The sequence below is a fragment of the Columba livia genome, chromosome 38, assembly GCF_036013475.1.
Source record: "Columba livia isolate bColLiv1 breed racing homer chromosome 38, bColLiv1.pat.W.v2, whole genome shotgun sequence".
In the NCBI taxonomy this organism is placed as follows: domain Eukaryota; kingdom Metazoa; phylum Chordata; class Aves; order Columbiformes; family Columbidae; genus Columba; species Columba livia.
Window position 1 is genome coordinate 79,290 of NC_088639.1, and position 27,436 is coordinate 106,725.

Below are 27,436 nucleotides of genomic sequence, written 5' to 3' on the forward strand. Positions count from 1 at the left end.
ACACCCACTGACACCCAGACACACCCATTGACATCCCACTGATACACCCAGTGACACCCAGACACACCCACTGATACACCCACTGACACCCAGACACACCCATTGACACCCCATTGATACACCCAGACACCCCAGTGACACACATCAATATCCACCCAGTGACACACCTGGGACACACCCACACACACCCATTGACACACCCAGTGATACACCCAGTGACCCAGACACACCCATTGATACACCCATTGACACAGCCAGATACACCCATTGACACACCCAGACACACCTGCACACACCCATTGACACACCCAGTGATACACCCTTTGACCCAGACACACCCATTGACACACCCATTGACACACCCATTGACCCAGACACACCCATTGACACACCCATTGACACAGCCAGATACACCCAGTGACCCAGACACACCCAGTGACACACCCATTGACACCTGGACACACCCAGACACACCCAGTGACACACCCAGACACACCTGCACACACCCATTGACACACCTATTGACACACCCAGTGATACACGCAGTGACCCGGACACACCCATTGATACACCCATTGACACAGCCAGATACACCCAGTGACACACCCGTTGACACACCCATTGACACACCCATTGACACACCCAGTGACCCACACACCCATTGACACACCCATTGACACCTGGACACACCCAGACACACCCAGTGACACACCCAGACACACCTGCACACACCCATTGACACACCCATTGACACACCCAGTGACCCAGACACACCCATTGACACACCCATTGACACCTGGACATGCCCAGACACACCCATTGACACACCCATTGACATTAGACACACCTGCACACACCCTGACACGCCCACTGACACACCCAGTGATACACCCAGTGACCCGGACACACCCATTGATACACCCATTGACACCCAGACACACCCATTGACACACCCATTGACACCTGGACATGTCCAGACACACCCACTGACACACCCAGACACACCTGCACACACCCATTGACACACCCATTGACATTAGACACACCTGCACACACCGTGACACGCCCATTGACACGCCCAGCGACAGACACCTTGATACACCTGGGACACACCCAGTGACACCCGGACACACCCATTGACACACCCAGTGACCCGGACACACCCACTGACACACCCACTGACACACCCACCCCCCCATTATTCCCCTCACACCCACGTGTGTCGGGGGACACGGGGTCACACACACACACACTCACACTCACACCCGTGTGCACAAGAGCCGCTCATACACACACGCTTGTGCACAGCCCCCGCCCCATGCACGCCCCGCCCACGGCCCCGCCCACTCCGCTCACACGCGTGTGCCCCGTGCAAGCCCCGCCCTCCCACGCCCCACCCCCCCCCAGACAGACGGACAGACAGCCAGGGAGGGGACCCCGGCGTCCGGGTGTCACCCCCACGTGCGAAGCCGTCACACCCCTCCCCCCACGCGCAGCACCCACGGGTGTCCCCCGGACGCCTGGGTCCCTCCCTGGACACCTGGGTCCTTCCCAGACGCCTGGGTCCCTCCCCGGACACCTGGGTCCCTCCCCGGACACCTGGGTCCCTCCCCGGACACCTGGGTCCCTCCTGAACTCCTGGGTCCCTCCCCAAACTCCTGGGTCCTTCCCGGACGCCTGGGTCCCTCCCGAACTCCTGGGTCCCTACCGGATGCCTGGGTCCTCCCAGCACCCACAGGTGTCCACCGGACGCCTGGGTCCCCCAAGGGCTGAGAGGGGGACAGACAGACAGATGGATGATGGACGGATGATGGACAAGGGGAGAACAGACAGACAGACAGACAGATGATGGATGGAGGGAAAGGTGGATGATGGACAGATGGACAGACAGGTGATGGGTTCAGGGATGGACAGACGGACAGGCAGGAAGCGTGATGGTGGGTGAATGGATGGATGGACAGACGGACACGTGGATGGAGCGAAGGACGGGAGGATGGACAAACGGACGGATGGGATCCAGGACGGGTTGGGGACAGACAGATGGACACTGGGCTGCATGGACACGGGGGTGGACGGACAGAGGGACGGATGAAGGATCAGGGACGGGTTTGTGGCTGGTAGAGGGACAGATGGACGCCCCGTGGCCGGACAGAGGGACAGCAGGACAGATGGACGAGCTGCAGATGCAGGGACAGAGGGACACACGGACGGGGACAGAGGGACAGGAGACAGAAGGACAGACAGACAGGGGACAGAGGGACAAGGGGACAGCAGGACAGATGGACAGGAAACAGAGGGACAGACTGACAGGGGACAGAGACGGGGGACAGACAGACAGGGGGACACATGGACAAGGGGACAGCAGGACAGGTGGACATGGGACAGAGGGACAGACGGCCAGATGGACAAGGGGACAGCAGAACACACGGATAGGAGACAGAGGGACAGACTGACGGGGACAGAGGGACACGGGGACAGACGGACACGGGGACAGACGGACACGGGGACATACATGGGGACAGAGGGACACGGGGACAGAGGGACACGGGGACAGACGGACACGGGGACAGACGGACAGGGGCAGAGGGCCATGGGGACAGAGGGACACGGGGACAGAGGGACACGGGGACAGAGGGACAGACTGACAGTGGACAGAGGGACATGGGGACAGAGGGACATGGGGACAGACGGACACGGGGACAGACGGACAGGGGACAGACGGACAGGGGGACAGACGGACAGGGGGACAGACGGAGGGACAGGGGCCACATGGACAGACAGACATGGGGACAGACGGACAGGGGCCGAGGGCCATGGGGACAGACGGACAGGGGACAGACGGACAGGGGACAGACGGACAGGGGCCGAGGGCCATGGGGACAGACGGCCATGGGGACAGATGGACAGTGGGACAGACAGACACGGGGACACATGGACAGATGGACAGGGGACAGACGGACAGGGGCCGAGGGCCATGGGGACAGACGGACAGGGGACAGAAGGACAGGGGACAGACGGACAGGGGCCGAGGGCCATGGGGACAGACGGACAGGGGGACAGATGGACAGTGGGACAGACAGACACGGGGACACATGGACAGATGGACAGGGGACAGACGGACAGGGGCCGAGGGCCATGGGGACAGACGGACAGGGGACAGACGGACAGGGGACAGACGGACACAGGGACACATGGACAGACGGACAGGGGACAGACGGACAGGGGCCGAGGGCCATGGGGACAGACGGACAGGGGACAGACGGACAGGGGCCGAGGGCCATGGGGACAGACAGACGGACAGGGGACAGACGGACAGGGGACAGACGGACAGGGGACAGACGGACAGGGGACAGACGGACAGGGGCCGAGGGCCATGGGGACAGACGGACAGGGGACAGACGGACAGGGGCCGAGGGCCACGGGGACAGACGGACAGGGGACAGATGGACAGGGGACAGACGGACAGGGGACAGACGGACAGGGGCCGAGGGCCATGGGGACAGACGGACAGGGGACAGACGGACAGGGGACAGACGGACAGGGGCCGAGGGCTGGCCGGACGCACGGCCGGGTGCGCGGCCCCTCCCCCGCTCCCCGCGGCGCCGTCTCACCGAGTGTCTTTTTCTTCTTCCCTTTTCTGTTCCTTTTTCTCTCCGTTTTCGTTCCTTTTTGTGCCGTTTCGTTTCCCTTTGGTTCCGTTCCGTTTCTTTTCCTTTTCTCCGTTCTTCTCCGTTCCCGTTTCCTTCCTGCAATTTTCCTTTTTCTCCTCCACGCTAAAATCACCCGGCCCCGCCCCGCGATGTAAGTTCAACCAGCAACCGAGAAAAAAAGGGCAAAAAAAGGGCTTAATTAACAGCTCATAATGCTAATGAGAGTGCGGGGGGGTCGGGGGGGGCCGGGGGGCCCGGCGGGGGGTGACGCGAGGCCCCTCTCCCCCCCCCCTCCCCCCCCCTCCCCCGTCCCGTTGTGTCTCCACAGGCGGTGAACTGGTGCTGCCCGCGGCCCCGCCGGCCGGGGGGGGTGTCCCCGCGGCCCCCCCCGCCTTGTCCCCGTCGCCGCCGCCCCCCCCCCCCCCCAACAACCCGGGGGTCGCAACGTGCGGGCCGGATTGTGAGGAGCCTTCGGGCTTCGCGTCCGGGGAGGCGGCGGCGGATCCCAACGCTCCCCCCGCGGACGACGAGGATTTTGGCGGGCAACGCGGGCCGGGCGAGACCATGGAGGGCGGCGCGGGGGGGGGGGGGGGGGCGGGACATGGCGGCGCCCCGGCCGCGCGGCGCCGTGCTCACCGAGCCCCCCCCCCCCACCGTAGCCGTGGCGTTGCCGGGGTTGTTACCGGCGGGCGAACGGCACCCCCGGGAGGGGGGGGGGGTGGGGGTGGCGGGCGGCGCGGGGGGGGGGGGGGTTAGGCGGGCGCCCCCGCGTCACGCCGCCGGTGGTGACGCCCCGCCCCGCGCTTGTGCCCACAGCAGCGCCCCCTGGCGCCGTGGAGGTGGTGCGGGAGGCGGGCGGCACCACGGGCATGGTGGTCGGGATCGTGGCGGCCGCCGCGCTCTGTATCCTCATCCTGCTCTACGCCATGTACAAGTACCGCAACCGGGACGACGGCTCCTTCCCCGGAGAGCCCCCCCGCGGCCGCTTGGCGGGAAACGGCCCCCCCGGGCCCGCGGGAGCAGCCGCAGCCCCGCAAACCGCCGGCGGGGCCGCCGCCGGGGTCCCCCCCAAGGAGAAAGTGGCGCCGTCCGGCCCCGCCAAAGCGCCCGGGAGGGGCCGGCGGAACAAGGACAAGGAGTATTACGTGTGAGGGGGGGCGGGGACCCCCGGGGACCCCCCGGTGACCCCGCGGTGACCCTGCGGTGACCCCCGGGGAACCCCCGGTGACCCCATCAGTGACCCCCGGGGATCCCCCCGGTGACCCCGCGGTGACCTCCGCGGTGACCCTGCGGTGACACCCCCGGGGACCCCATCAGTGACACCCCCGGTGACCCCGCGGTGACCCTGCGGTGACCCCCGGTGACCCCGCGGTGACACCACTGGGGACCCCATCGGTGACCCCCGGGGACCCCATCAGTGACCTCCCGGTGACCTCCGCGGTGACCCTGCGGTGACCCCCGGGGAACCCCCGGTGACCCCATCAGTGACCCCCGGGGACCCTCTGGTGACCCCCCGGTGACCTCCGCGGTGACCCTGCGGTGACACCCCCGGGGACCCCATCAGTGACACCCCCGGGGACCCCCCCGGTGACCCCCGGTGACCTCCGCGGTGACACCCCCGGTGACCCCCGGGGACCCCATCAGTGACCCCCGGGGACTCCATCAATGACCCCCCCGGTGACCCCGCGGTGACACCCCCGGGGACCCCCCCGGTGACCCCCGGGGACCCCATCAGTGACCCCCGGGGACCCCCCGGTGACCTCCGCGGTGACACCCCCGGGGACCCCCCCGGTGACCCCCGGGGACCCCATCGGTGACCCCGCGGTGACCCCATCGGTGACCCCCCCGCGGTCCCGCGTGTGTCCCCAAAGCAGCGGGGGGGGGGGGACACACAGACACCCCCCCCCCCCCAAAATACCCCCCCCGGGTCTTTGTTTGGGTTCGGTTTTTAATTTGAAGCCCCCCATGGGGTCGGGATCCCCCTCCCCTCCCCCCCCCCCCGCTCCGGGTGTCCCCTTCGCCCCTCCCCCCACCCCCCCAACTCGGGGCGCCCCCAATTCTGTGTGTGCCCCCCCCTCGGGCCCCCCCTCCGCCGCGCACAGAGGAATACACGGTTCTATACTTCGTACAGCGGCTCCGCCTCTTCCTGCGCCGCCACGGGACCCCAAAACCCCCCCGGACCCCCAACCCCCCCCCGGGACCCCAAAACCCCCCCGGGACCCCCAAAACCCCCCCGGGACCCCTGGAGGACTCCCCGCCGCTCCGCCTCCTCCCCGCCGCCAGGGGGCGCCGCCGCGGCCGGGCGGGGCGGGGCGTGGCGGGGCGTGGCGTCACGTGGTGCGCCGTGGCTCCGCCCCTTCAACCCGCGGCTCTTCCGCCCGGCGGCGGGAACGGGCGCTCGGAGCCCCCGCTGCCGTGACCCCGCGGTGACCCCGGAGCGGTGACCCCGCCGTGACCCCGGGCATGGAGGGGGAGGGGGAGGGGGCGAGCGGCGCCCCCGGCGCTAACGGTGAGGGGGGGGGGTGCGGGGGAGGCCCGGACGCCTGGGTCCCTCGGCGGGAGGGGCTGCGGGGGCGGACCCCGAGTTCCGGGGGGTCCCGGGGGGTCCCGGGGGGTTCCGGGGGGGTCACTGGGGGGCTGCGGGGTCCCGGTGGTTCTTTGGGGTCCCGGTGCGTCTGGGGGATCCAGGGGGGTCCCGGTGGGTCTGGGGGGTCCCGGGGGGTCCCGGTGGTCTGGGGGTTCCCGGGGGGGTCCCATTGGTGTGCGGGGGTCCCGGTGGCTCTGGGGGGTCCCGGTGGGTCTGGGGGTTCCCGGGGGGTCCCGTTGGTGTGGGGGGGGTCCCGCTGACCCTTGCCCCCCGCAGCCCCCCCCGCGCTGCTGTTCCTGCCGGACGGGTCGGGGGGTCCCTTGGGGGGTCCCGGTTGTTTGGGGGGTTCCCGGGTGGTCCCAGTGGGTCTTGGGGGAGGGTCCCGGTGGTTGTGGGGGGTCTCGGTGGTTCAGGGGGGTCCCGGGGGTTCCCGGTGGGTCTGGGGGTTCCCGGGGGGTCCCGTTGGTCTGGGGGGTTCCCGGGGGGTCCCGTTGGTGTGGGGGGGTCCCGCTGACCCTGTGCCCCCCCCCGCAGCCCCCCCCCGCGCTGCTGTTCCTGCCGGACGGGTCGGGGGGTCCCAGGGGGTCCCTTGGGGTCTTGGTGGTTGTGAGGGGGTCCCAGTGGCTCTGGGGGGTCCCTTGGGGGGTCCCGTTGGTCTGGGGGTCCCGTTGGTCTGGGGGGGTCCTGGTGGGTCTGGGGGTTCCTGGGGGTCCCGTTGGTGTGGGGGGGGTCCCGCTGACCGTTGCCCCCCACAGCCCCCCCGCGCTGCTGTTCCTGCCGGACGGGTCGGGGGGTCCCTTGGGGGGTCCCTTGGGGGGTCCCGTTGGTCTGGGGGTCCCGTTGGTCTGGGGGGTTCCCGGGGGGTCCCGTTGGTCTGGGTGGGTCCCGTTGGTCTGGGGGTTCCCGGGGGGTCCCGTTGGTCTGGGGGGTTCCCGGGGGGTCCCGTTGGTGTGGGGGGGGTCCCGCTGACCCTTGCCCCCCGCAGCCCCCCCCGCGCTGCTGTTCCTGCCGGACGGGTCGGGGGGTCCCGGGGGGTCCCTTGGGGTCCCGTTGGTGTGGGGGGTTCCCGGGGGGTCCCGTTGGTGTGGGGGGGTCCCGCTGACCCCGTGCCCCCCCCGCAGCCCCCCCCGCGCTGCTGTTCCTGCCGGACAGGTCGGGGGGTCCCAGGGGGTTCCCTTGGGGTCTCGGTGGTTGTGAGGGGGTCCCAGTGGCTCTGGGGGGTCCCTTGGGGGGTCCCGTTGGTCTGGGGGTCCCGTTGGTGTGGGGGGATGCCGGTGCGTCTGGGGGGTCCCGTTGGTCTGGGGGTTCCCGGGGGGTCCCGTTGGTGTGGGGGGGGTCCCGCTGAGCCGTGCCCCCCGCAGCTCCCCCCGCGCTGCTGTTCCTGCCGGATGGGTCGGGGGGTCCCTTGGGGGGTCCCTTGGGGGGTCCCGTTGGTCTGGGTGGGTCCCGTTGGTGTGGGGGGGGTCCCACTGACCCGTGCCCCCCCCGCAGCCCCCCCCGCGCTGCTGTTCCTGCCGGACGGGTCGGGGGGTCCCGTTGGTCTGGGGGGGTCCTGTTGGTGTGGGGGGGGTCCCGCTGACCCCGTGCCCCCCGCAGCCCCCCCCGCGCTGCTGTTCCTGCCGGACGGGTCGGGGGTCCCTTGGGGGATCCCGTTGGTCTGGGGGTTCCGGGGGGTCCCGTTGGTCTGGGGGTCCCGTTGGTCTGGGGGGGGTCCCGTTGGTGTGGGGGGGTCCCGTTGGTGTGGGGGGGGTCCCGCTGACCCCGTGCCCCCCGCAGCCCCCCCCGCGCTGCTGTTCCTGCCGGACGGGTGCGCGGTGCCGCTGGCGCTGGAGCCGCCGCCGGGCCCCACGGCCGCGGAGCTGCTGCGGCGCCTGCAGGGGGCGCTGCGCCTGCCGCCCGTGGCCAGCGAGGCGCTGGCGCTGTGGCTCAGCTCGCCGCTGCTGGGTGAGGCGCGGGGGACGCGGGTTCGAGGCCCCGCCGCGGCGGAGCGGCCCGCGCGCTGCTGCGGGGGGTGCGCGGGGCCCGGGGTGGGCGTGGGTGCCCGTGGGTGGGCGTGGGTGCCCGTGTCCCCGTGGGTGTGCGTGTCCTGTGGGTGGTCGTGTCCCCATGGGTGGGCGTGGGTGACCGTGTCCCTGTGGGTGGTCGTGGGTGCCCGTGTCCCCACGGGTGCTCAGGGCCCGTGGGTGGGCGTGGGTGCCCGTGTCCCTGTGGGTGTGCATGTCCCATGGGTGCCCATGTCCCCATGGGTGGTCGTGGGTGACCGTGTCCCTGTGGGTGGTCGTGGGTGCCCATGTCCCCGTGGGTGCGCGGGGCCGAGGGTGGGCGTGCGTGCCCGTGGGTGCCCGTGTCCCGTGGGTGTCCCATGGGTGGTCGTGTCCCGTGGGTGTCCCATGGGTGGTCGTGGGTGCCCGTGTCCCCGTGGGTGCCCGTGTCATCATGGGTGGTCGTGGGTGCCCGTGTCCCCGTGGGTGCCCGTGTCCCATGGGTGCCCGTGTCATCATGGGTGGTCGTGGGTGCCCGTGTCCCATGGGTGTCCCATGGGTGGTCGTGGGTGCGTGTGTCCCATGGGTGCCCGTGTCCCATGGGTGTCCCATGGGTGGTTGTGGGTGCCCGTGTCCCATGGGTGGTCGTGGGTGTGCATGTCCCATGGGTGGTCGTGGGTGTGCATGTCCCGTGGGTGGTCGTGGGTGCCCGTGTCCCGTGGGTGCCCGTGTCCCTGTGGTTCTCCCTACATCCCCATGGGTTCCCCTGTCCCCATGTCCTGTCCCATGATGTCCCATGATGTCCCATGTCCCATGATGTCCCATGTGTCCCATGTGTCCCATGTCCCCATGATGTCCCATGTCCCATGATGTCCCATGTGTCCCATGTGTCCCATGTGTCCCATGATGTCCCATGTCCCATGATGTCCCATGTGTCCCATGTGTCCCATGTCCCCATGATGTCCCATGTGTCCCATGATGTCCCATGTGTCCCATGTGTCCCATGTGTCCCATGATGTCCCATGTGTCCCATGTGTCCCATGTGTCCCATGATGTCCCATGATGTCCCATGTGTCCCATGTGTCCCATGTGTCCCATGATGTCCCATGATGTCCCATGTGTCCCATGTGTCCCATGTGTCCCATGATGTCCCACGTGTCCCATGATGTCCCATGTGTCCCATGATGTCCCATGTGTCCCATGTGTCCCATGTGTCCCATGATGTCCCATGTGTCCCATGTGTCCCATGTGTCCCATGATGTCCCATGATGTCCCATGTGTCCCATGTGTCCCATGATGTCCCATGATGTCCCATGAGTCCCATGTGTCCCATGTGTCCCATGATGTCCCACGTGTCCCATGATGTCCCATGTGTCCCATGATGTCCCATGATGTCCCATGTGTCCCATGTGTCCCATGTGTCCCATGTGTCCCATGTGTCCCATGTGTCCCATGTGTCCCATGATGTCCCACGTGTCCCATGATGTCCCATGTGTCCCATGTGTCCCATGTGTCCCATGTGTCCCATGTGTCCCATGATGTCCCATGTGTCCCATGATGTCCCATGTGTCCCATGTGTCCCATGATGTCCCACGTGTCCCATGATGTCCCATGTGTCCCATGTGTCCCATGATGTCCCATGATGTCCCATGTGTCCCATGTGTCCCATGTGTCCCATGTGTCCCCATGATGTCCCACGTGTCCCATGATGTCCCATGTGTCCCATGTGTCCCATGATGTCCCATGATGTCCCATGTGTCCCATGTGTCCCATGATGTCCCACGTGTCCCATGATGTCCCATGTGTCCCATGATGTCCCATGATGTCCCATGTCCCATGATGTCCCATGTGTCCCATGTGTCCCATGTGTCCCATGATGTCCCACGTGTCCCATGATGTCCCATGTGTCCCATGTGTCCCATGATGTCCCATGATGTCCCATGAGTCCCATGTGTCCCATGTCCCATGTCCCATGATGTCCCATGATGTATGTCCCATGATGTCCCATGATGTCCCATGTGTCCCATGTGTCCCATGATGTCCCATGATGCCCCATGTGTCCCATGTGTCCCATGATGTCCCATGTCCTGTCCCATGTCCCATGATGCCCCATGTGTCCCATGTGTCCCATGTGTCCCATGTCCTGTCCCATGTCCCATGTGTCCCATGTCCCATGATGTCCCATGTGTCCCACGTGTCCCATGATGTCCCATGTGTCCCATGTCCCATGTCCCATGTGTCCCATGTGTCCCATGTCCTGTCCCATGTCCCATGTGTCCCACGTGTCCCACGTGTCCCATGTGTCCCATGATGTCCCATGATGTCCCATGTGTCCCATGATGTCCCATGATGTCCCATGTGTCCCATGTGTCCCATGTGTCCCATGTGTCCCATGTGTCCCATGTCCCATGTGTCCCATGTGTCCCATGTGTCCCATGTGTCCCACGTGTCCCATGTGTCCCACGTGTCCCATGATGTCCCATGATGTCCCACGTGTCCCATGATGTCCCATGTGTCCCATGTGTCCCATGTGTCCCATGTGTCCCATGTCCCATGTCCCACGTGTCCCACGTGTCCCATGTGTCCCATGTCCCACGTGTCCCATGTCCCATGTGTCCCATGTCCCATGTCCCATGTCCCACGTGTCCCACGTGTCCCACGTGTCCCAGAGGTGCAGCTGAAGCCGCGGCACCGTCCCCTGCGCCTGGCCCGGCAGTGGCCGGAGCTGCTGCTGCGCTTCAGCACGGGGAGCGCGGGGGACATCGCCCGGGGTGAGTGACACTGCGGGGACATGGGGACAGCATGGGGACATCATGGGGACATGGGGACATGGGGACAGCATGGGGACATCGCCCGGGGTGAGTGACACTGCGGGGACATGGGGACATGGGGACATCGCCCGGGGTGAGTGACACTGCGGGGACAGGGGACATGGGACATGGGGACATGGGGACATGGGGACATGGGGACATCGCCCGGGGTGAGTGACACTGCGGGGACAGGGGACATGGGACATGGGGACATGGGGACATCGCCCGGGGTGAGTGACACTGCGGGGACAGGGGACATGGGGACATGGGGACATGGGGACATGGGGACAGCATGGGGACATCGCCCGGGGTGAGTGACACTGCGGGGACATGGGGACATGGGGACATCATGGGGACATGGGGACATGGGGACATGGGGACATCGCCCGGGGTGAGTGACACTGCGGGGACAGGGGACATGGGGACATGGGGACATGGGGACATGGGGACATGGGACATGGGACATGGGGACATGGGGACATCGCCCGGGGTGAGTGACACTGCGGGGACATGGGACATGGGACATGGGGACAGGGGGACATGGGGACATCATGGGGACATCGCCCGGGGTGAGTGACACTGCGGGGACAGGGGGACATGGGGACATCGCCCGGGGTGAGTGGCACTGCGGGGACATGGGGACATCATGGGGACATGGGACATGGGGACATGGGGACATGGGGACATGGGACATGGGGACATGGGGACATCGCCCGGGGTGAGTGACACTGCGGGGACATGGGGACATGGGGACATGGGGACATGGGGACATGGGACATGGGGACGTGGGGACGTGGGGATATGGGGACATGGGGGTTTTGGGGGTACCCATGGGGTCTCTGGGGGTTCAGGGGGGTCCCTGGGGGTCCCTGTGTGTCTGGGGGGGTCTCTGGGGGTCTCTGGGGGTCCCTGTGTGTCTGGGGGGGTCTCTGGGGGTTTGGGGGTCCCTGTGTGTCTGGGGGTCCCCCTGACCCCCCTCCCCCCAGACGAGCCGTGTCTGCAGCTGCGCAGGAGCGTTTTCTTCCCCAAGAGCCGCGAGCTGGAGGTGGGCGGGGCTGGGACCCCCAAGTGTGGGGCTGGGACCCCCAAGTGTGGGGCTGGGACCCACATGTGTGGGGCTGGGACCCCCATGTGTAGGGCTGGGACCCCCATGTGTGGGGCTGGGACCCCCAAGTGTGGGGCTGAGACCCCCAAGTGTGGGGCTGGGACCCCCAAGGGTGGGGCTGGGACCCACATGTGTGGGGCTGGGACCCCCAAGTGTGGGGCTGGGACCCCCAAGGGTGGGGCTGGGACCCACATGTGTGGGGCTGGGACCCCCGTGTGTGGGGCTGGGACCCCCGTGTGTGGGGCTGGGACCCCCATGTGTGGGGCTGGGACCCCCAAGTGTGGGGGCTGGGACCCCCATGTGTGGGGCTGGGACCCCCATGTGTGGGGCTGGGACCACAAGGGGTGGGGCTGGGACCTCCAAGTGTGGGGCTGGGACCCCCGTGTGTGGGGCTGGGACCCCCAAGTGTGGGGCCGGGACCCCCATGTGTGGGGCCGGGACCCCCAAGGGGTGGGGCTGGGACCCCCAAGTGTGGGGCCAGGACCCCCATGTGTGGGGCTGGGACCACAAGGGGTGGGGCTGGGACCCCCAAGTGTGGGGCTGGGACCCACATGTGTGGGGCTGGGACCCCCGTGTGTGGGGCTGGGACCCCCAAGTGTGGGGCTGGGACCCCCATGTGTGGGGCTGGGACCCCCAAGTGTGGGGCTGGGACCCCCATGTGTGGGGCCGGGACCCCCAAGGGGTGGGGCTGGGACCCCCAAGTGTGGGGCCAGGACCCCCATGTGTGGGGCTGGGACCACAAGGGGTGGGGCTGGGACCCCCAAGTGTGGGGCTGGGACCCCCATGTGTGGTGACCCATAGAGACCCATATTGCCCCATAGTGCCCCATAGAGCCCCATAGAGCCCCATAGAGCCCCATGGTGTCTGTTCAGGTCCAGCAGGAGGCGCTGCTGCGGCTGCTGGTGGGGGTGCCCATGGTGACCCATAGAGCCCCATAGAGCCCCGTGGTGCCCCATAGAGCCCCATAGTGCCCCATAGAGCCCCGTGGTGTCCCGCAGGTCGAGCAGGAGGCGCTGCTGCCCCATAGAGCCCCATAGAGCCCCATAGAGCCCCGTGGTGCCCCATAGAGCCCCATAGAGCCCCGTGGTGTCCCGCAGGTCGAGCAGGAGGCGCTGCTGCCCCATAGAGCCCCATAGAGCCCCACAGAGCCCCATAGAGCCCCATGGTGACCGTGGTGTCCCGCAGGTCGAGCAGGAGGCGCTGCTGCGGCTGCTGGTGGGGGTGCCCACAGTGCCCCATAGAGCCCCGTGGTGCCCCATAGAGCCCCATAGAGCCCCGTGGTGTCCCGCAGGTCCAGCAGGAGGCGCTGCTGCCCCATAGAGCCCCATAGAGCCCCATAGAGCCCCATAGAGCCCCGTGGTGTCCCGCAGGTCGAGCAGGAGGCGCTGCTGCGGCTGCTGGTGGGCGCGGCGCGGGAGCAGCTGCTGTCCGGGCGCTGGGCGCTGGAGCCGCCCCAGAGCGTCCAGCTGGGGGCGCTGCTGTGCCGCCTGGACCTGGGGCCCTTCGACCCGCGGGAGCACACGGCGCAGGCGCTGCGGTGAGACCCACAGATTGACCCATAGACTGACCCATAGAGACCCATAGATTGACCCATAGAGACCCATAGAGACCCATAGAGACCCATAGAGACCCATAGAGACCACAGAGACCCATAGAGACCCATAGAGACCCATAGAGACCCATAGACACCCATAGAGACCCATAGAGACCCATAGAGACCCATAGACACCCATAGACACCCATAGAGACCCACAGAGACCCACAGAGACCCACAGAGACCCATAGAGACCCATAGACACCCATAGACACCCATAGAGACCCATAGACACCCATAGACACCCATAGACACCCATAGAGACCCATAGAGACCCATAGACTGACCCATAGACACTGCCCCACAGCCCCTGGGGCCCTTCGACCCGCGGGAGCACACGGCGCAGGCGCTGCGGTGAGACCCACAGATTGACCCATAGACTGACCCATAGACACCCACAGAGACCCATAGAGACCCATAGACACCCATAGAGACCCACAGAGACCCATAGACACCCATAGACACTGCCCCACAGCCCCTGGGGCCCTTCGACCTGCGGGAGCACACGGCGCAGGCGCTGCGGTGAGACCCACAGATTGACCCACAGAGACCCATAGAGACCCACAGACACCCATAGACACCCATAGACACCCATAGACACCCATAGAGACCCATAGACACCCATAGACACCCATAGAGACCCATAGACTGACCCATAGACTGACCCATAGACACCCATAGACACCCATAGAGACCCATAGACTGACCCATAGACACCCATAGACACCCATAGAGACCCATAGACACCCATAGACTGACCCATAGACACCCATAGACACACATAGACACCCATAGAGACCCATAGAGACCCATAGACACCCATAGACACCCATAGACACCCATAGAGACCCATAGACTGACCCATAGACACCCATAGAGACCCATAGAGACCCACAGAGACCCATAGACACCCATAGACACCCATAGAGACCCACAGAGACCCATAGACACCCATAGAGACCCATAGAGACCCACAGAGACCCATAGACTGACCCATAGACACCCATAGAGACCAATAGAGACCCATAGACACCCATAGAGACCCATAGACACCCATAGAGACCCACAGAGACCCACAGAGACCCATAGAGACCCATAGACTGACCCATAGAGACCCATAGAGACCCATAGACACCCATAGAGACCCATAGAGACCCATAGAGACCCATAGACACCCATAGACTGACCCATAGAGACCCATAGACTGACCCATAGAGACCCATAGACACCCATAGAGACCCATAGACACCCATAGACTGACCCATAGAGACCCATAAAGACACACAGAGACCCATAAATTGTGCCCCATAGATTGTGCCCCATAGCTCCTCCCCATAGCTTGTGACCCGTAGCTCCACCCCATAGCTTGTGGCCCGTAGCTCCGCCCCATAGATAGCTCCGCCCCGTAGCTCCGCCCCATAGGTTGTGACCTGTAGCTCCACCCCATAGATAGCTCCGCCCCATAGCTCCACCCCATAGATAGCTCCGCCCCGTAGCTCCGCCCTATAGGTTGTGACCCGTAGCTCCGCCCCGTAGCTCCGCCCCATAGCTCCACCCCATAGATAGCTCCGCCCCATAGCTCCACCCCATAGATAGCTCTGCCCCATAGCTCCGCCCCATAGGTTGTGACCTGTAGCTCCACCCCATAGATAGCTCCGCCCCGTAGCTCCACCCCATAGGTTGTGACCTATAGCTCCGCCCCGTAGCTCCGCCCCATACCCTGTCCTGTAGCTCCTCCCCATAGATAGCTCCACCCTGGAGCTCCGCCCCATAGATAGCTCCACCCCGGAGCTCCGCCCCATAGATAGCTCCGCCCCATAGCTCCGCCCCATAACTCCGCGCCATAGATAGCTCCACCCCGTAGCTCTGCCCCATAGGTTGTGACCCATAGCTCCGCCCCATGGATAGCTCCGCCCCATAGATAGCTCCACCCTGTAGCTCTGCCCCATAGGTTGTGACCCATAGCTCCGCCCCATAGATAGCTCCACCCTGTAGCTCCGCCCCATGGATAGCTCCGCCCCATGGATAGCTCTGCCCCATAGTTAGCTCCGTCCCATAGCTCCGCCCCATGGATAGCTCCGCCCCATAGATAGCTCCACCCTGTAGCTCCGCCCCATAGGTTGTGACCCGTAGCTCCGCCCCACAGCCTGACCTGTAGCTCCACCCCATGGATAGCTCCGCCCCTTGGCTCCGCCCCATAGATAGCTCCGCCCCGTAGCCCTGCCCCATGGCTAGCTCTGCCCCGTGGCCCCGCCTCGCGGCCTGACCCGTGGCCCCGCCCCATGGATAGCTCCGCCCCGTAGCTCCGCCCTGCATCCTGACCCGTAGCTCCGCCCCATGGCTAGCTCCGCCCCATAGACAGCTCCGCCCCATAGCTCCGCCCCACAGTCTGACCTGTGGCCCTGCCCCATGGATAGCTCCGCCCTGTAGCTCCGCCCTGCATCCTGACCCGTAGCTCCGCCCCGTGGATAGCTCCGCCCCATGGCTAGCTCCGCCCCATAGACAGCTCCTCCCCGTGGCCCCGCCCCTGGCCTGACCCGTGGCCCTGCCCCATGGATAGCTCCGCCCCGTAGCTCCGCCCTGCATCCTGACCCGTAGCTCCGCCCCATGGCTAGCTCCGCCCCGTGGATAGCTCCGCCCCGTGGATAGCTCTGCCCCGTGGATAGCTCCGCCCCATGGCCCCGCCCCTGGCCTGACCCGTGGCCCCGCCCCATGGATAGCTCCGCCCCGTAGACAGCTCCGCCCCGTGGCCCCGCCCCTGGCCTGACCCGTGGCCCCGCCCCCAGGCCGCTGCTGGGGGCGCTGCTGCCGCGGGCGCGGGCGCGGGGGGGCCGCTGGGGGGCGCTGCTGCGCCGGGGCGCCCGTGGCCCCGCCCCCGAGGAGCAGCTGCGCGCGGCCTTCGCCCGGACCCCCGCGGGCCCCGCCCCCCCCGCGCGCCTCTGCCGGGACTTCCTGCGCGGCTGCCACCGCCTGCCCTGCTACGGGTGAGGACCCAGGAGTGCCCCAAGGGACCCAGGAGTGCCCCGGGGGCCCGGGAGGGACCCAAGGGACCCAGGAGTGCCCCAAGGGACCCAGGAGTGCCCCAGGGGCCCGGGAGGGACCCAAGGGACCCGGGAGTGCCCCGGGGACCCAGGAGTGCCCCGGGGGCCCGGGAGGGACCCAAGGGACCCGGGAGTGCCCCGGGGACCCGGGAGGGACCCAGGAGTGCCCCAAGGGACCCGGGAGTGCCCCGGGGGCCCGGGAGGGACCCAAGGGACCCAGGAGTGCCCCGGGACCCAGGAGTGCCCCAAGGGACCCGGGAGTGCCACAGGGACCCGGGAGGGACCCAAGGGACCCAGGAGTGCCCCAAGGGACCCAGGAGTGCCACGGGGACCCGGGAGGGACCCAAGGGACCCAGGAGTGCTCCAAGGGACCCAGGAGTGCCCCAGGGACCCAGGAGTGCCCCGGGGACCCAGGAGGGACCCGGGAGGGACCCAGGAGTGCCCCAGGGGACCCGGGAGGGACCCAGGAGCGACCCGGGAGGGACCCAGGAGTGCCCCAGGGACCCAGGAGTGTCCCAAGGGAGCCAGGAGTGCGGGAGGGACCCAAATAGGGGACCGAGGCGTTTGGGAGGGACCCAGGTGTCTGGGGGAACCCAGGCGTCCGGGAGGGACCCAGGCGTCCGGGATAGGGACCCAGGCGTCCGGGATGGGGACCCAGGCGTTCGGGAGGGACCCAGGCGTCCGGGATGGGGACCCAGGCGTTCGGGAGGGACCCAGGCGTCCGGGAGGGACCCAGGTGTCCGGGGGGACCCAGGCGTCCGGGGGGACCCAGGCGTCCGGGATGGGGACCCAGGCGTCCGGCTCCGCAGCTGCGCGTTCTTCGCGGGCGCCATCGAGCGCCCCCCCGCGGGGCTGCTGGGCCGGGGGCGGCTGCGCCCCGTGCGCGTGGCCGTGGGGCTGGAGGGCGTCACCATCATCGACCCCCGGCAGCAGGTGAGGGCGGGGCCGGGGGGGCGCCGTGGGGCAGCTGTGGGGCAGGATTGGGCCCATGGGGCTGATGTGGGGCAGGGGGCGCTGTGGGGCAGGGGGGCGCTATGGGGCAGGGGGCGCTATGGGGCAGGGGGGCACTATGGGGCAGGGGGGCGCTGTGGGGCAGCCGTGGGGCAGCCGTGGGGCAGGGGGGCGCTATGGGGCAGGGGGCACTATGGGGCAGGGGTCGCTGTGGGGCAGCCGTGGGGCAGGGGGCGCTATGGGGCAGGGGGCGCTATGGGGCAGGGGGGCGCTGTGGGGCAGCCGTGGGTCTGACCCCCGTGTCCCCCAGCAAGTGCTGCTGAGCCTGACGTACCCCGAGCTGTGCTGGGAGCTGGTGGGCGCCGTGGGGCAGGACGGGGCCGTGGGGCAGGACGGGGCCGTGGGGCAGGACGGCGCCGTGGGGCAGGACGGCGCCGTGGGGCAGGACGGGGCCGTGGGGCAGGAGCCCCCCCAGCTCTGGCTGGAGTTCGATGGGGAGCACGAGGGGGCGCCCGTGAACCGGCTGCTCAGGGTCTTCTCCCCACAGGTCAGACCCACGGACACGGGCTGGGGGGGCGGCTGGGGGGCACTTGGGGGGCACACAGGGGTCATTGGGGGCAGCTGGGGGGCACTGGGGGCGGCTGGGGGGTCACTTGGGGTCCCTGGGGTCGGTGGGGGGTCACTTGGGGTCCCTGGGGTCACTTGGGGGTCACTTGGGGGCCCTGGGGTCGGTTGGGGGTCACTTGGGGGTCACTTGGGGTCCCTGGGGTCGGTTGGGGGTCACTTGGGGGTCACTTGGGGGCCCTGGGGTCGGTTGTGGGTCACTTGGGGGTCACTTGGGGTCCGTTGGGGGTCACTTGGGGGTCACTTGGGGGTCACTTGGGGTCCCTGGGGTCGGTTGGGGGTCACTTGGGGGTCACTTGGGGGCCCTGGGGTCGGTTGGGGGTCACTTGGGGGTCACTTGGGGGCCCTGGGGTCGGTTTGGGGTCACTTGGGGGTCACTTGAGGGTCACTTGGGGTCCCTGGGGTCGGTTGGGGGTCACTTGGGGTCCCTGGGGTCGGTTGGGGGTCACTTGGGGGTCACTTGGGGTCCCTGGGGTCGGTTGGGGGTCACTTGGGGGTCACTTGGGGGTCACTTGGGGGCCCTGGGGTCGGTTGGGGGTCACTTGGGGGTCACTTGGGGTCCCTGGGGTCGGTTGGGGGTCACTTGGGGGTCACTTGGGGGTCACTTGGGGGCCCTGGGGTCGGTTGGGGGTCACTTGGGGGTCACTTGGGGTCCCTGGGGTCGGTTGGGGGTCACTTGGGGGTCACTTGGGGGTCACTTGGGGTCCCTGGGGTCGGTTGGGGGTCACTTGGGGGTCCCTTGGGGGTCACTTGGGGTCCCTGGGGTCGGGGGGGGGCACTTGGGGGTCACTTGGGGGTCACTTGGGGTCCCTGGGGTCGGTTGGGGGTCACTTGGGCGTCACTTGAGGGTCACTTGGGGTCCCTGGGGTTGGTTGGGGGTCACTTGGGGGTCACTTGGGGGCCCTGGGGTCGGTTGGGGGTCACTTGGGGGTCACACTTGGGGGTCACTTGGGGGTCACTTGGGGTCCCTGGGGTCGGGGGGGGGGCACTTGGGGGTCACTTGGGGGGTCACTTGGGGTCCCTGGGGTCGGTGGGGGGTCACTTGGGGTCCCTGGGGTCGGTTGGGGGTCACTTGAGGGTCACTTGGGGTCCCTGGGGTCGGTTGGGGGTCACTTGGGGGTCACTTGGGGGTCACTTGGGGGTCGGGGGGGCGCTCTGCGCGCGCGGCCGCTGACAGCGCCCCCAGGCGGAGCTCATGAGCGCGCTCATCGAGTGCTGCATCGAGCTGGGCGGGGCCGCCCCGGCTCCGCCCCCGGACGAGGCCACGCCCACCGACGAGCTCCCGCCCCGCGACGAGGACCCGCCCCGCGATGAGACCACGCCCTCCGACGAGGCCCCGCCCCCCGCGGCGGCCCCGCCCCCGGCGGGCGCCCCCTCGCGGCGGCAGGAGAGCGGCGCCCGCGCGCGCCCGCAGCGATTGGCCACGATCGATTACGTGTGCGACGGTGCGGGGGGGCGGGGGGCGGGGGGGGACAGGGGGGACATGGGGGGACATGCGGACATATGGGGGCATTTGGGGGGATATGGGGGACATGGGGGAGATGGAGATATAGGGGGACATGGGGGCATATGGGGACATGGGGACATGGGGGACATGGGGGGACATGGGGGACATGGGGGACATGGAGATATAGGGGGACATGGGGGCATATGGGGACATGGGGGATATGGGGACATGGGGGAGATGGAGATATAGGGGGACATGGGGGACATGGGGGGACATGGAGATATAGGGGGACATGGGGACATGGGGACATATGGGGGGACATGGGGGGATATGGGGACATGGAGATATAGGGGGACATGGGGGCATATGGGGACATGGGGGGATGGGGGGACATGGGGGACATGGGGACATATGGGGGACATGGGGGGGAGATGGAGATATAGGGGGACATTGGGACATGGGGGGACATGGGGGAGATGGAGATGGGGGTCAGGAGGATATAGGGGGGACAGGGGGGCGGGGGGATGTGGGGGAGATGGAGATATGGGGGGACATGGGGGGACATGGGGGGACCCATAGTATGGGGGGGGTGGGATGGGGGGTCCCTAGAGTCTGGGGGGCACAAGGGGGTGCAGGGGACCCAGGTGTCCGGGGACATGGGGGGAACAGGCTGGGGGTGTCCGGGCTCGGGGGTCACACGGGTGACCGGGGGGGTCCCATTGTCCCCTATGAATGACTGGGGGGGGTCCCCATGTCCCTGATCCCACTGTCCCCTATGACCGGGGGGTCCCACTGTCCCCTATGACCGGGGGGTCCCATTGTCCCCTATGACCGGGGGGTCCCACTGTCCCCTATGACCGGGGGGGTCCCATTGTCCCCTATTAACCGGGGGGGTCCCATTGTCCCCTATGACCGGGGGGGGTCCCACTGTCCCCTATGACTGGGGGGTCCCCATTATCCCCTATGACCGGGGGGGTCCCCATTGTCCCCTATGACCGGGGGGTCCCACTGTCCCCTATGACCGGGGGGTCCCACTGTCCCCTATGACTGGGGGGTCCCCATTGTCCCCTATGACCGGGGGGGGTCCCATTGTCCCCTATGACCGGGGGGGGTCCCACTGTCCCCTATGACCGGGGGGGTCCCCACTGTCCCCTATGACCGGGGGTCCCCATGTCGCTGACCCCCCCGTGTCCCCCCAGGGCAGCAGCTGCGGCGGGTGAAGCCCCCCCGCCGCTCCGCCTCGTTCTTCGGCCGGGGGGGCGGCTCCTCCGGCCCCGTGCCGGGGGGGGAGCGGGGCTGAGCCCCCCGACCGCCGCAGGGACCCAGGCGTCCGGGACCGCCGCAGGGACCCAGGCGTCCGGGACCGCCGCAGGGACCCAGGCGTCCGGGCCCCCCCCCCGGGACCGACTCACAGACACTAATAAATCGCACGGGGACTCGGGTGTGACCGTCACCCCACCCCCCCCCGGCGGGTTTGGGGCTGATTCGGGCCAATTTGGGTCATTTTTGGGGCTAATTCGGGGTATTTTGGGTCATTTTTGGGGCCGCTGCGAAATGGCGGCACCACGTGACCGCGCCCATTTTGTGCAGGGGCGTGGCCGCTCATATTTGGCTATACAGGGGCGTGGCCTCCCATATTTGCATGTGCGGAGGGCGTGGCTTCCCATAGTTGGTAATGCGGGGGCGTGGCCTCCGTAGATTGAAATGAGGGGGCGTGGCCTCCCATAGTTGGCAATGCCGGGGGCGTGGCCTCATAGTTGGCAATGGCGGAGGCGTGGCCTCCCCTCATTAGCGCTGGTGAGGCCCCCGCGCCTCCTTTTTGGGTCGAATCCAGGCGGGTTTGGGTCGGGTGCTTCCTGCGGTTTTTAACCCCATTTCCACACCCATCCAGCGCCGTTTTGAACCAAATTGGCCGCATTTTTGTTAAAAATACCGTCCCCCCCCCCCACCGCTCTGCGGTAAAACCGCCTCGGCCCCGAGTAACTTCGGTTGGGGGGGGGGGGTTACAAGCCCTATCGCGGCTTTAGGTGAATATCGGCGGGGAAACCGAGCGGGTTCACAGCTCAAACGGGGGGGAATGTGAATATTTAGGGATAAAAGTCAATATTTTGGCAAACGGCGTTGATAAAAGTCAATATTTTGGCATTTTGTGTGTCGTCCCCCCCCACGGGAGACAATGGGACATTCCGGAGGGGAGGGGGGGGGGGGGTGAGAAGCGCGGTATTGGGGGCGTGGCCAATCGTGCGCATGCGCAGCTCCGCGCTGCGCCACCCGCAGTCCCTGCGCCGCTTAGAACCGGCACGGGGGCCGCAGCACCACCCCCGCCTCCCGCGGATCCCTCCGCCCGCCGGGAACGCCCCCAATTCCTCTATTTTTAAACTTATTTTTGCCGTAAATAGGCGTGGAAAGCGAACAAAAGTGAAGTTTAAGCGGGGGGGGAGGGGTTTGTGCCGTTTAACGGCGGTTTGGGGGCCCTGGGGGGGGGAGGGGGCGCTAAAATAGTCCCCTCCCCCCCCCCCCCCCGCCTTCCCTGAGGTGATTTAATGCGAAATAAAGCCTGAAAGGCGCCGTTTTCATAATAAACGGGTTCAAAAAGGGCAGAAATTCGGGGGTTTCACCCCAAAACCGCGTGGAGAGTGTGTGGGAGGGGGGGAGCCGCCTCCTTTGGGCTCAAAAAGGGGCTTTTTGGTTAAAAAGTTGCTGAAAATGCAGCTTTTTGAGGCTGCTTGGAGTGGAGGGTCCTAAAGCGGCTGAAATTGCCCTAAAAGTGCGTTTAAAACGGGCAGAAAGGGGCAAAAATCACCGCTTTGGGGGATTCCGCCCCAAAAATGTGTCGGGAAGGGCGGAAAAACGCGAGAAAATGATTAAAAATAAGCGGAAAAGGGGTTTTTGGCACAAAAAAGGCGTCGGGTTAATTCGCTTGGTCAGCGCTTTTAGTTAACAAGCGGCTTTAATTAACAAGCGGCTTTAATGAGGAATTTCCTGCTGGAAATGCCCCAAAAAACGGCGGGTTTCAAAATAATGACTCAGCGGGGCCCAAAATGGGGTGAAAAGCGGCGATTTTGGGGCATTTTCCTTGAAAAATGGGTCGTTTGGGGGGTTTTTAAGTGAATAAAAATGGTGCTTTAAAGGTTTTGGTGGGAAAGGGGCGAATAAGTATTGAAATGGTTCAGTTTGGGTGGAAATGAGGGAAAAAAAGGGGAAAATGGGGACAAAAAAGGAGAAAAAGGGTTTTTTGGGTGTCAAGTGACGAATTGTTGAGGTTTTTGCCCAAAATCGCAGGAATTTTGGGGTGGAAAAGGCGTTTTCTGTCAGGTCCTGGTGCTGTGACTCAGCAAGAGCCAAAAACGTTGATAATGATACGAAATAAATGATGAAAATGCTTTAAATTCACCCAAAATGGTGAAGGTGGGGGTTGGGTGTCCAGAACGGGGCAAATGGGGCAAAAATGGGTGTTGAATTTAACACTTTTCACATTAAAACACGCTGGGGGGCGGGGGGGGGCTGCTAACAGCGATTTATGAGGGAAAAAAGCCAGATAAAAGGAAAAAGTCATAAAAAGGGAGGAAATAGCGTTTTTTTACAGGCCGCACGGGCCGAATTTTGGGGGCATTTCGCTTTTTTTGGTGTTTTTTTAGGGACTATTTTTCCTGGCGGAGGCGTCTTGCTTTTTGTTGGTGGTTCTTAGAAGCTATTTCCGGGACTATTTTCGGGACTATTTTTCCCGGCGGAGGAGTTTCGCCCCTTGCTGGGCGGGTCTATAGGGACTATTTTTTCCCGGCGGAGGGATCCCCGCGGCCGCCTCACGCGCCTTTAAAAGGCGGCGCCGCGGCCACAGCGCCCCCAGACCCGCCCGGGACGGCCCCAGAGTCGCTGGATCGCGGCAGGAGCGGCGGCGAAACTGCTGGAAAAGGCGCTTTTTGGGCTAAAAAAACCGAGTCTGGGAGCTGCTGGTTTGTTTAAAACGCTTTTAAAGCCGCTTTATTCCTAAAAAAATGCTCTTAAAGCCGCGTTATGCCGGAAAAAAGGCTCTTAAAGCCGCTTTATTCTTTAAAATGCTCTTAAACGGCTTTATTCGTTAAAAACGCGCTTTATTTAAAGGAAAAAGGCGCGAAAGCCGCTTCTTTGGGAGAAAACGAAGCTGTTAAAGGCGTTTTCTCGTGGTTTGGTGGTGAATGGGGCGCTCGGGCGGGCCCGGGAGCTTTTGTAACCAAAACGCTCCCAAAAGTGCTGAATTTGCCCCCAAAATGCTCCTCAGATGACGTCAGAAATGCTCCTAAATGGGGCGAAAAAAGGGGGAAATGGCTGAGAAAGCGGCTTTGAAAAATAGGGATTGCGGCTCCAAAAGGGCCCGAGTTTGGGTCAGATTGGGGCGTTTTGAGGCTGTTTTGGGGTGAAAAGTGTCGGGTTTGGGCAAAACGGGGAATTGGGGGAAAGAAAATGGAAGAAAATGGAAGAATTGGGAAGAGAAAATGGAATAAAAGAGGAAAAAAGAGAGAAAATGGAAAATAAAGAGAAAAAATGAAGAGATTAAATGGAAAAATACGAAAATAGAAAAAAGAAAATGGAAAAAAAAGAGAAAATAGAAAATATAGAGAAATAGAAAATGGAAAAAATAGAAGAAAAAACAAAAAAGTGGAAAAAAAAGAAAATGGGAAAAAAACCCCAAAAAATAAAAGAAAAAGGAAAAAATTAAAGATTGAAAAAGGAAAAAATGGGAAAAAGAGAAAATAGAAAAAACAGAAAATAAGAAAAAAAAGAGAAAAATAAGAAAAAAGAAAAAATAAGAAAAAAGAGAAAAAATAAGAAAAAAAAGAGAAAAAATAAGAAAAAAAGGAGAAAATAGAGAAAAATAAGAAAAAGAGAAAAATAAGAAAAAAGAGAAATAAGAAAATAAGGGAAAAAAAGAAAAATAAGAGAAAAATAAAAAAAAATAAAAGAAAATAACAAAAATAGAAAAAAGAAAATAGGAAAAAATATAAAAGCAGAAGAAATAAAATAGAAAAAATGGGAAAAAAAGCAAAAAAATGGAAAAAGAAAATAGAAAAAACAAGAGAAATAAAATAGAAAATCAGAGAAAATAGAAACAAGAAACTAGAAAAGAAAAGAAAACAGGAAAAGAGGCAAAAATAGAAGAAAATAGAAAAAAATCGAGAAAAAAGGTGGAAAAAGGAAATTTAGAAAAGAGAAAATTGACGGAAAAAGCAGAAAATAGAGCAAAATGGGCTGGAAATGGGAGAAGAGAGAAAATGGCGCCGAGGAGGCAAAAATGGGGCGAAAAGCGGCAGAAACGGGCAAAAGTCACCTCGGAAAATGAGGAAAAATGGCAAAATGAGGAAAAGCTGCAAAACGGGCGGAAAAAAGGTGAAGAAAATGGGGCGGAAATGGGGAATTTGGGGCCTGAGGAGCCCGAGAATGAGGAGAATTGGGGAAAACGGAGGAAAATGGAAGAAAAATGAGGAAAATTGAGGAAAACTGAGGAAAATGGTGGAAAAACTGAGGAAAACTGAGGAAAATGAGGAAGAATTGAGGAAGAAATGAGGAGAAATGAGGCGAATTGAGGCAAATTGAGGCGGCGAAGCCCGACCGGCCAAAAAAGGCGGGAAAAGCGTTGGATTCGGCGCCTCCGGAGCCGGGTGAGGCCCCTCCCCCCCGATTTGGGCGGATTTGGGGCATTTTGGGCGGATTTGGGGCGTTTTGGGGGGTCTTGTCGTTGCAGGCGCCGCGGCCGCGGCTTTTCCCGCCTTTTTTGGCCTCGAAAACGGCCAAAAACGGGGAAATAGCCCCATTTCCCGCCCCCCCCCCCGGCGTCGCTGTGGAGTAAGTGACCAAATCGCCGCTTTTTCACCCAAAAATGGGCTGGGGGGGGGTGAAAGGTGGCGGAAATGGGGCAAAAAACGGTGGTTTTGGTGCTTTTGGGGGGGTTGGGGGGTCTTGAGTTTTTTTCCCCCCTCAGAGAAGCAGCAAAAATGGCCAAAAACGGGCAAAACCGCTGAGAAGGGCAGGATTTAACCAAAGCAGGCAAATCTGCGCCCAAAAAGTTGCGTTTTGAGGAGAAAACCCCCGGTTTGGTTAAAAGCGCCAGACGTAAGATTTTGTTGAACTGGGGGTGTTTTTGGGGGTGTTTGTGCAGGTTTTTGGGGGGGGGGGGGGGGTGTTGTGTTTTGGGGCCGTTTGCAGCTTTTCGGCGGCCGCGCGGATCCGACCCAAAACCGGCTTTTTTTACCCCAAAAAAGCGGAGCTGGAGAATCTCAAGAAAATAGGCCAAAAAAACGTAAAAACGACCCCAAATTCCCCAAAGTGGCGGGGGGGGGAGGGGGGGGGAATAACCGATTTTCAGGTTTTTTCCCCAAAACAGCAGCAGGATACTTAAATTTAGGCTTTTTCCCCCCAAAAAGGAGCCGTAAGTGTGAGAACTATGGGGGGGGGGGGAGGGGCCGGACGCGATTTAAGGTGAAAAAGCCCCAAAATGGGTTTGTGATGGTGCCCCCCCCCCCACCCCCCCACCCCTCCCCCCCATCGCGGGTTGGGCGGGGGAGGGGTCGCAGATTTGGGGCGAATTCGGCCGGTTTTGGGGGTGGGGGAGGGGAGCGCGGGGGCCCCGGAACGCGGCGCGTTCGCCCCTCCCCCCCCCCACCCCCCTTCCCCTCCCCCCCCCAAAACGCGGCGGTTCCCGCCAAAACGGGCAAAAAAACGGCGATTAACGCGAAAAAACGGCGATTATCGTGAAAAATGGTGATTATTGCGGAAAACGGCCATTATTGCGACAACCGTTTTGGGGCGATTTCACCCCAAAAAGGGGCCGGGGGGGGGGAGGGGAGCTGTGTCTCGCAGGTTTTCCCGCCCGGACTCGACCCGCCAGATTGGGGCAAAAACCCCCGAAATTGGGGCTGCAGAAACACGTAGGGACGGACAAATTGGGTATTTCCGCTTGTTTTCACCCAAAACGGGTGGGGCTGGGGGGGGGGGGAGGGGGCGGTGCCACTTTCCCCCCAAAACCCCCAAATTTAACCCCAAAAATCCCCCCAATGGCGCGGTGGGCGCTGCTGCCCCCTCCCCCACCCCGCTGCCGTTTTAAGGGAAAAGGAGCAAAAATGAGTTAAAAACGACCCCAATTTCCCCCCCCGGGGGGGAGGGGGGAGGGGCTTTTAACCTTTTTCCCAGGTTTTGTCCCCAAAACGCTCGGCGGTGAGGAGCGGCCGCGCTTTTGGGGCAAGAAACGCCGGTTTTGGGGCTCGGGGGCATCTCCCCTCCCCCCCCCACCCCGCGGCGCCAAAAACGGACAATTTGGCGGCTCAAAATGGCTCAAAAGTAGGAAAAAGCCCCAAAATGTGAGGCAGGAAAGGTGAGCGAGCGGAGTAAGTACCGGCCGACCCAAAATCCCCATTTCTGAGCCCGTTTTGAACTCGGGACGCGATTCTGACCCAAAATCCCCATTTCTGAGCCCGTTTTGCACTTCGGACGCGATTCTGACCCAAAATCCCCATTTCTGAGCCCGTTTTGCACTCGGGATGCGACTCTGACCCAAAATCCCCATTTCTGAGCCCGTTTTGCACTCGGGACGCGATTCTGACCCAAAATCCCCATTTCTGAGCCCGTTTTGCACTCGGGACGCGACTCTGACCCAAAATCCCCATTTCTGAGC

General features: G+C 63.8%; 2 protein-coding genes across 6 annotated transcripts in view; both read left to right on the top strand.

The window, feature by feature from the left end:
- LOC110356619 (neurexin-2-like) overlaps positions 1 to 4,628 on the top strand; it is a 64,424-nt gene extending 59,796 nt beyond the window's left edge. The window contains 1 exon segment of the mRNA XM_065044394.1: positions 3,979 to 4,628. Within this exon segment, the coding sequence (XP_064900466.1) occupies positions 3,979 to 4,406 (428 nt within the window). The 3' untranslated portion in view covers positions 4,407 to 4,628.
- Positions 4,629 to 5,986: 1,358 nt separating this feature from the next.
- On the top strand, positions 5,987 to 25,003 carry FRMD8 (FERM domain containing 8). Of its 5 annotated transcripts, XM_065044396.1 has the most exons (11): positions 5,987 to 6,159; positions 8,014 to 8,181; positions 10,889 to 10,990; positions 12,016 to 12,074; positions 13,505 to 13,671; positions 16,515 to 16,712; positions 17,579 to 17,702; positions 18,031 to 18,078; positions 18,133 to 18,267; positions 19,531 to 19,789; positions 20,991 to 25,003. In XM_065044396.1, the coding sequence occupies exons 1-11, from the start codon at positions 6,114 to 6,116 to the stop codon at positions 21,089 to 21,091; spliced, it is 1,407 nt and encodes a 468-aa protein (XP_064900468.1). In that variant the 5' UTR covers positions 5,987 to 6,113; the 3' UTR covers positions 21,092 to 25,003. The 5 variants fall into 5 exon arrangements, 4 of the variants coding, with proteins under 4 accessions (XP_064900468.1, XP_064900467.1, XP_064900469.1 ...); XM_065044395.1 differs by having other exon boundaries at positions 18,031 to 18,267; XR_010468597.1 differs by lacking the exon at positions 12,016 to 12,074 and having other exon boundaries at positions 18,031 to 18,267.
- The last annotated feature ends 2,433 nt before the right edge of the window (positions 25,004 to 27,436 follow it).

Coding starts and splice junctions, on each gene's coding strand:
- FRMD8 (XM_065044395.1), top strand. CDS start 6,114: ATGGAGGGGGAGGGGGAGGGGGCGAGCGGCGCCCCCGGCGCTAACG. Junction 12,075..13,504: donor CCAAGAGCCGCGAGCTGGAG/GTGGGCGGGGCT, acceptor GGTGTCCCGCAG/GTCGAGCAGGAGGCGCTGCT. Junction 19,790..20,990: donor GATCGATTACGTGTGCGACG/GTGCGGGGGGGC, acceptor GTGTCCCCCCAG/GGCAGCAGCTGCGGCGGGTG.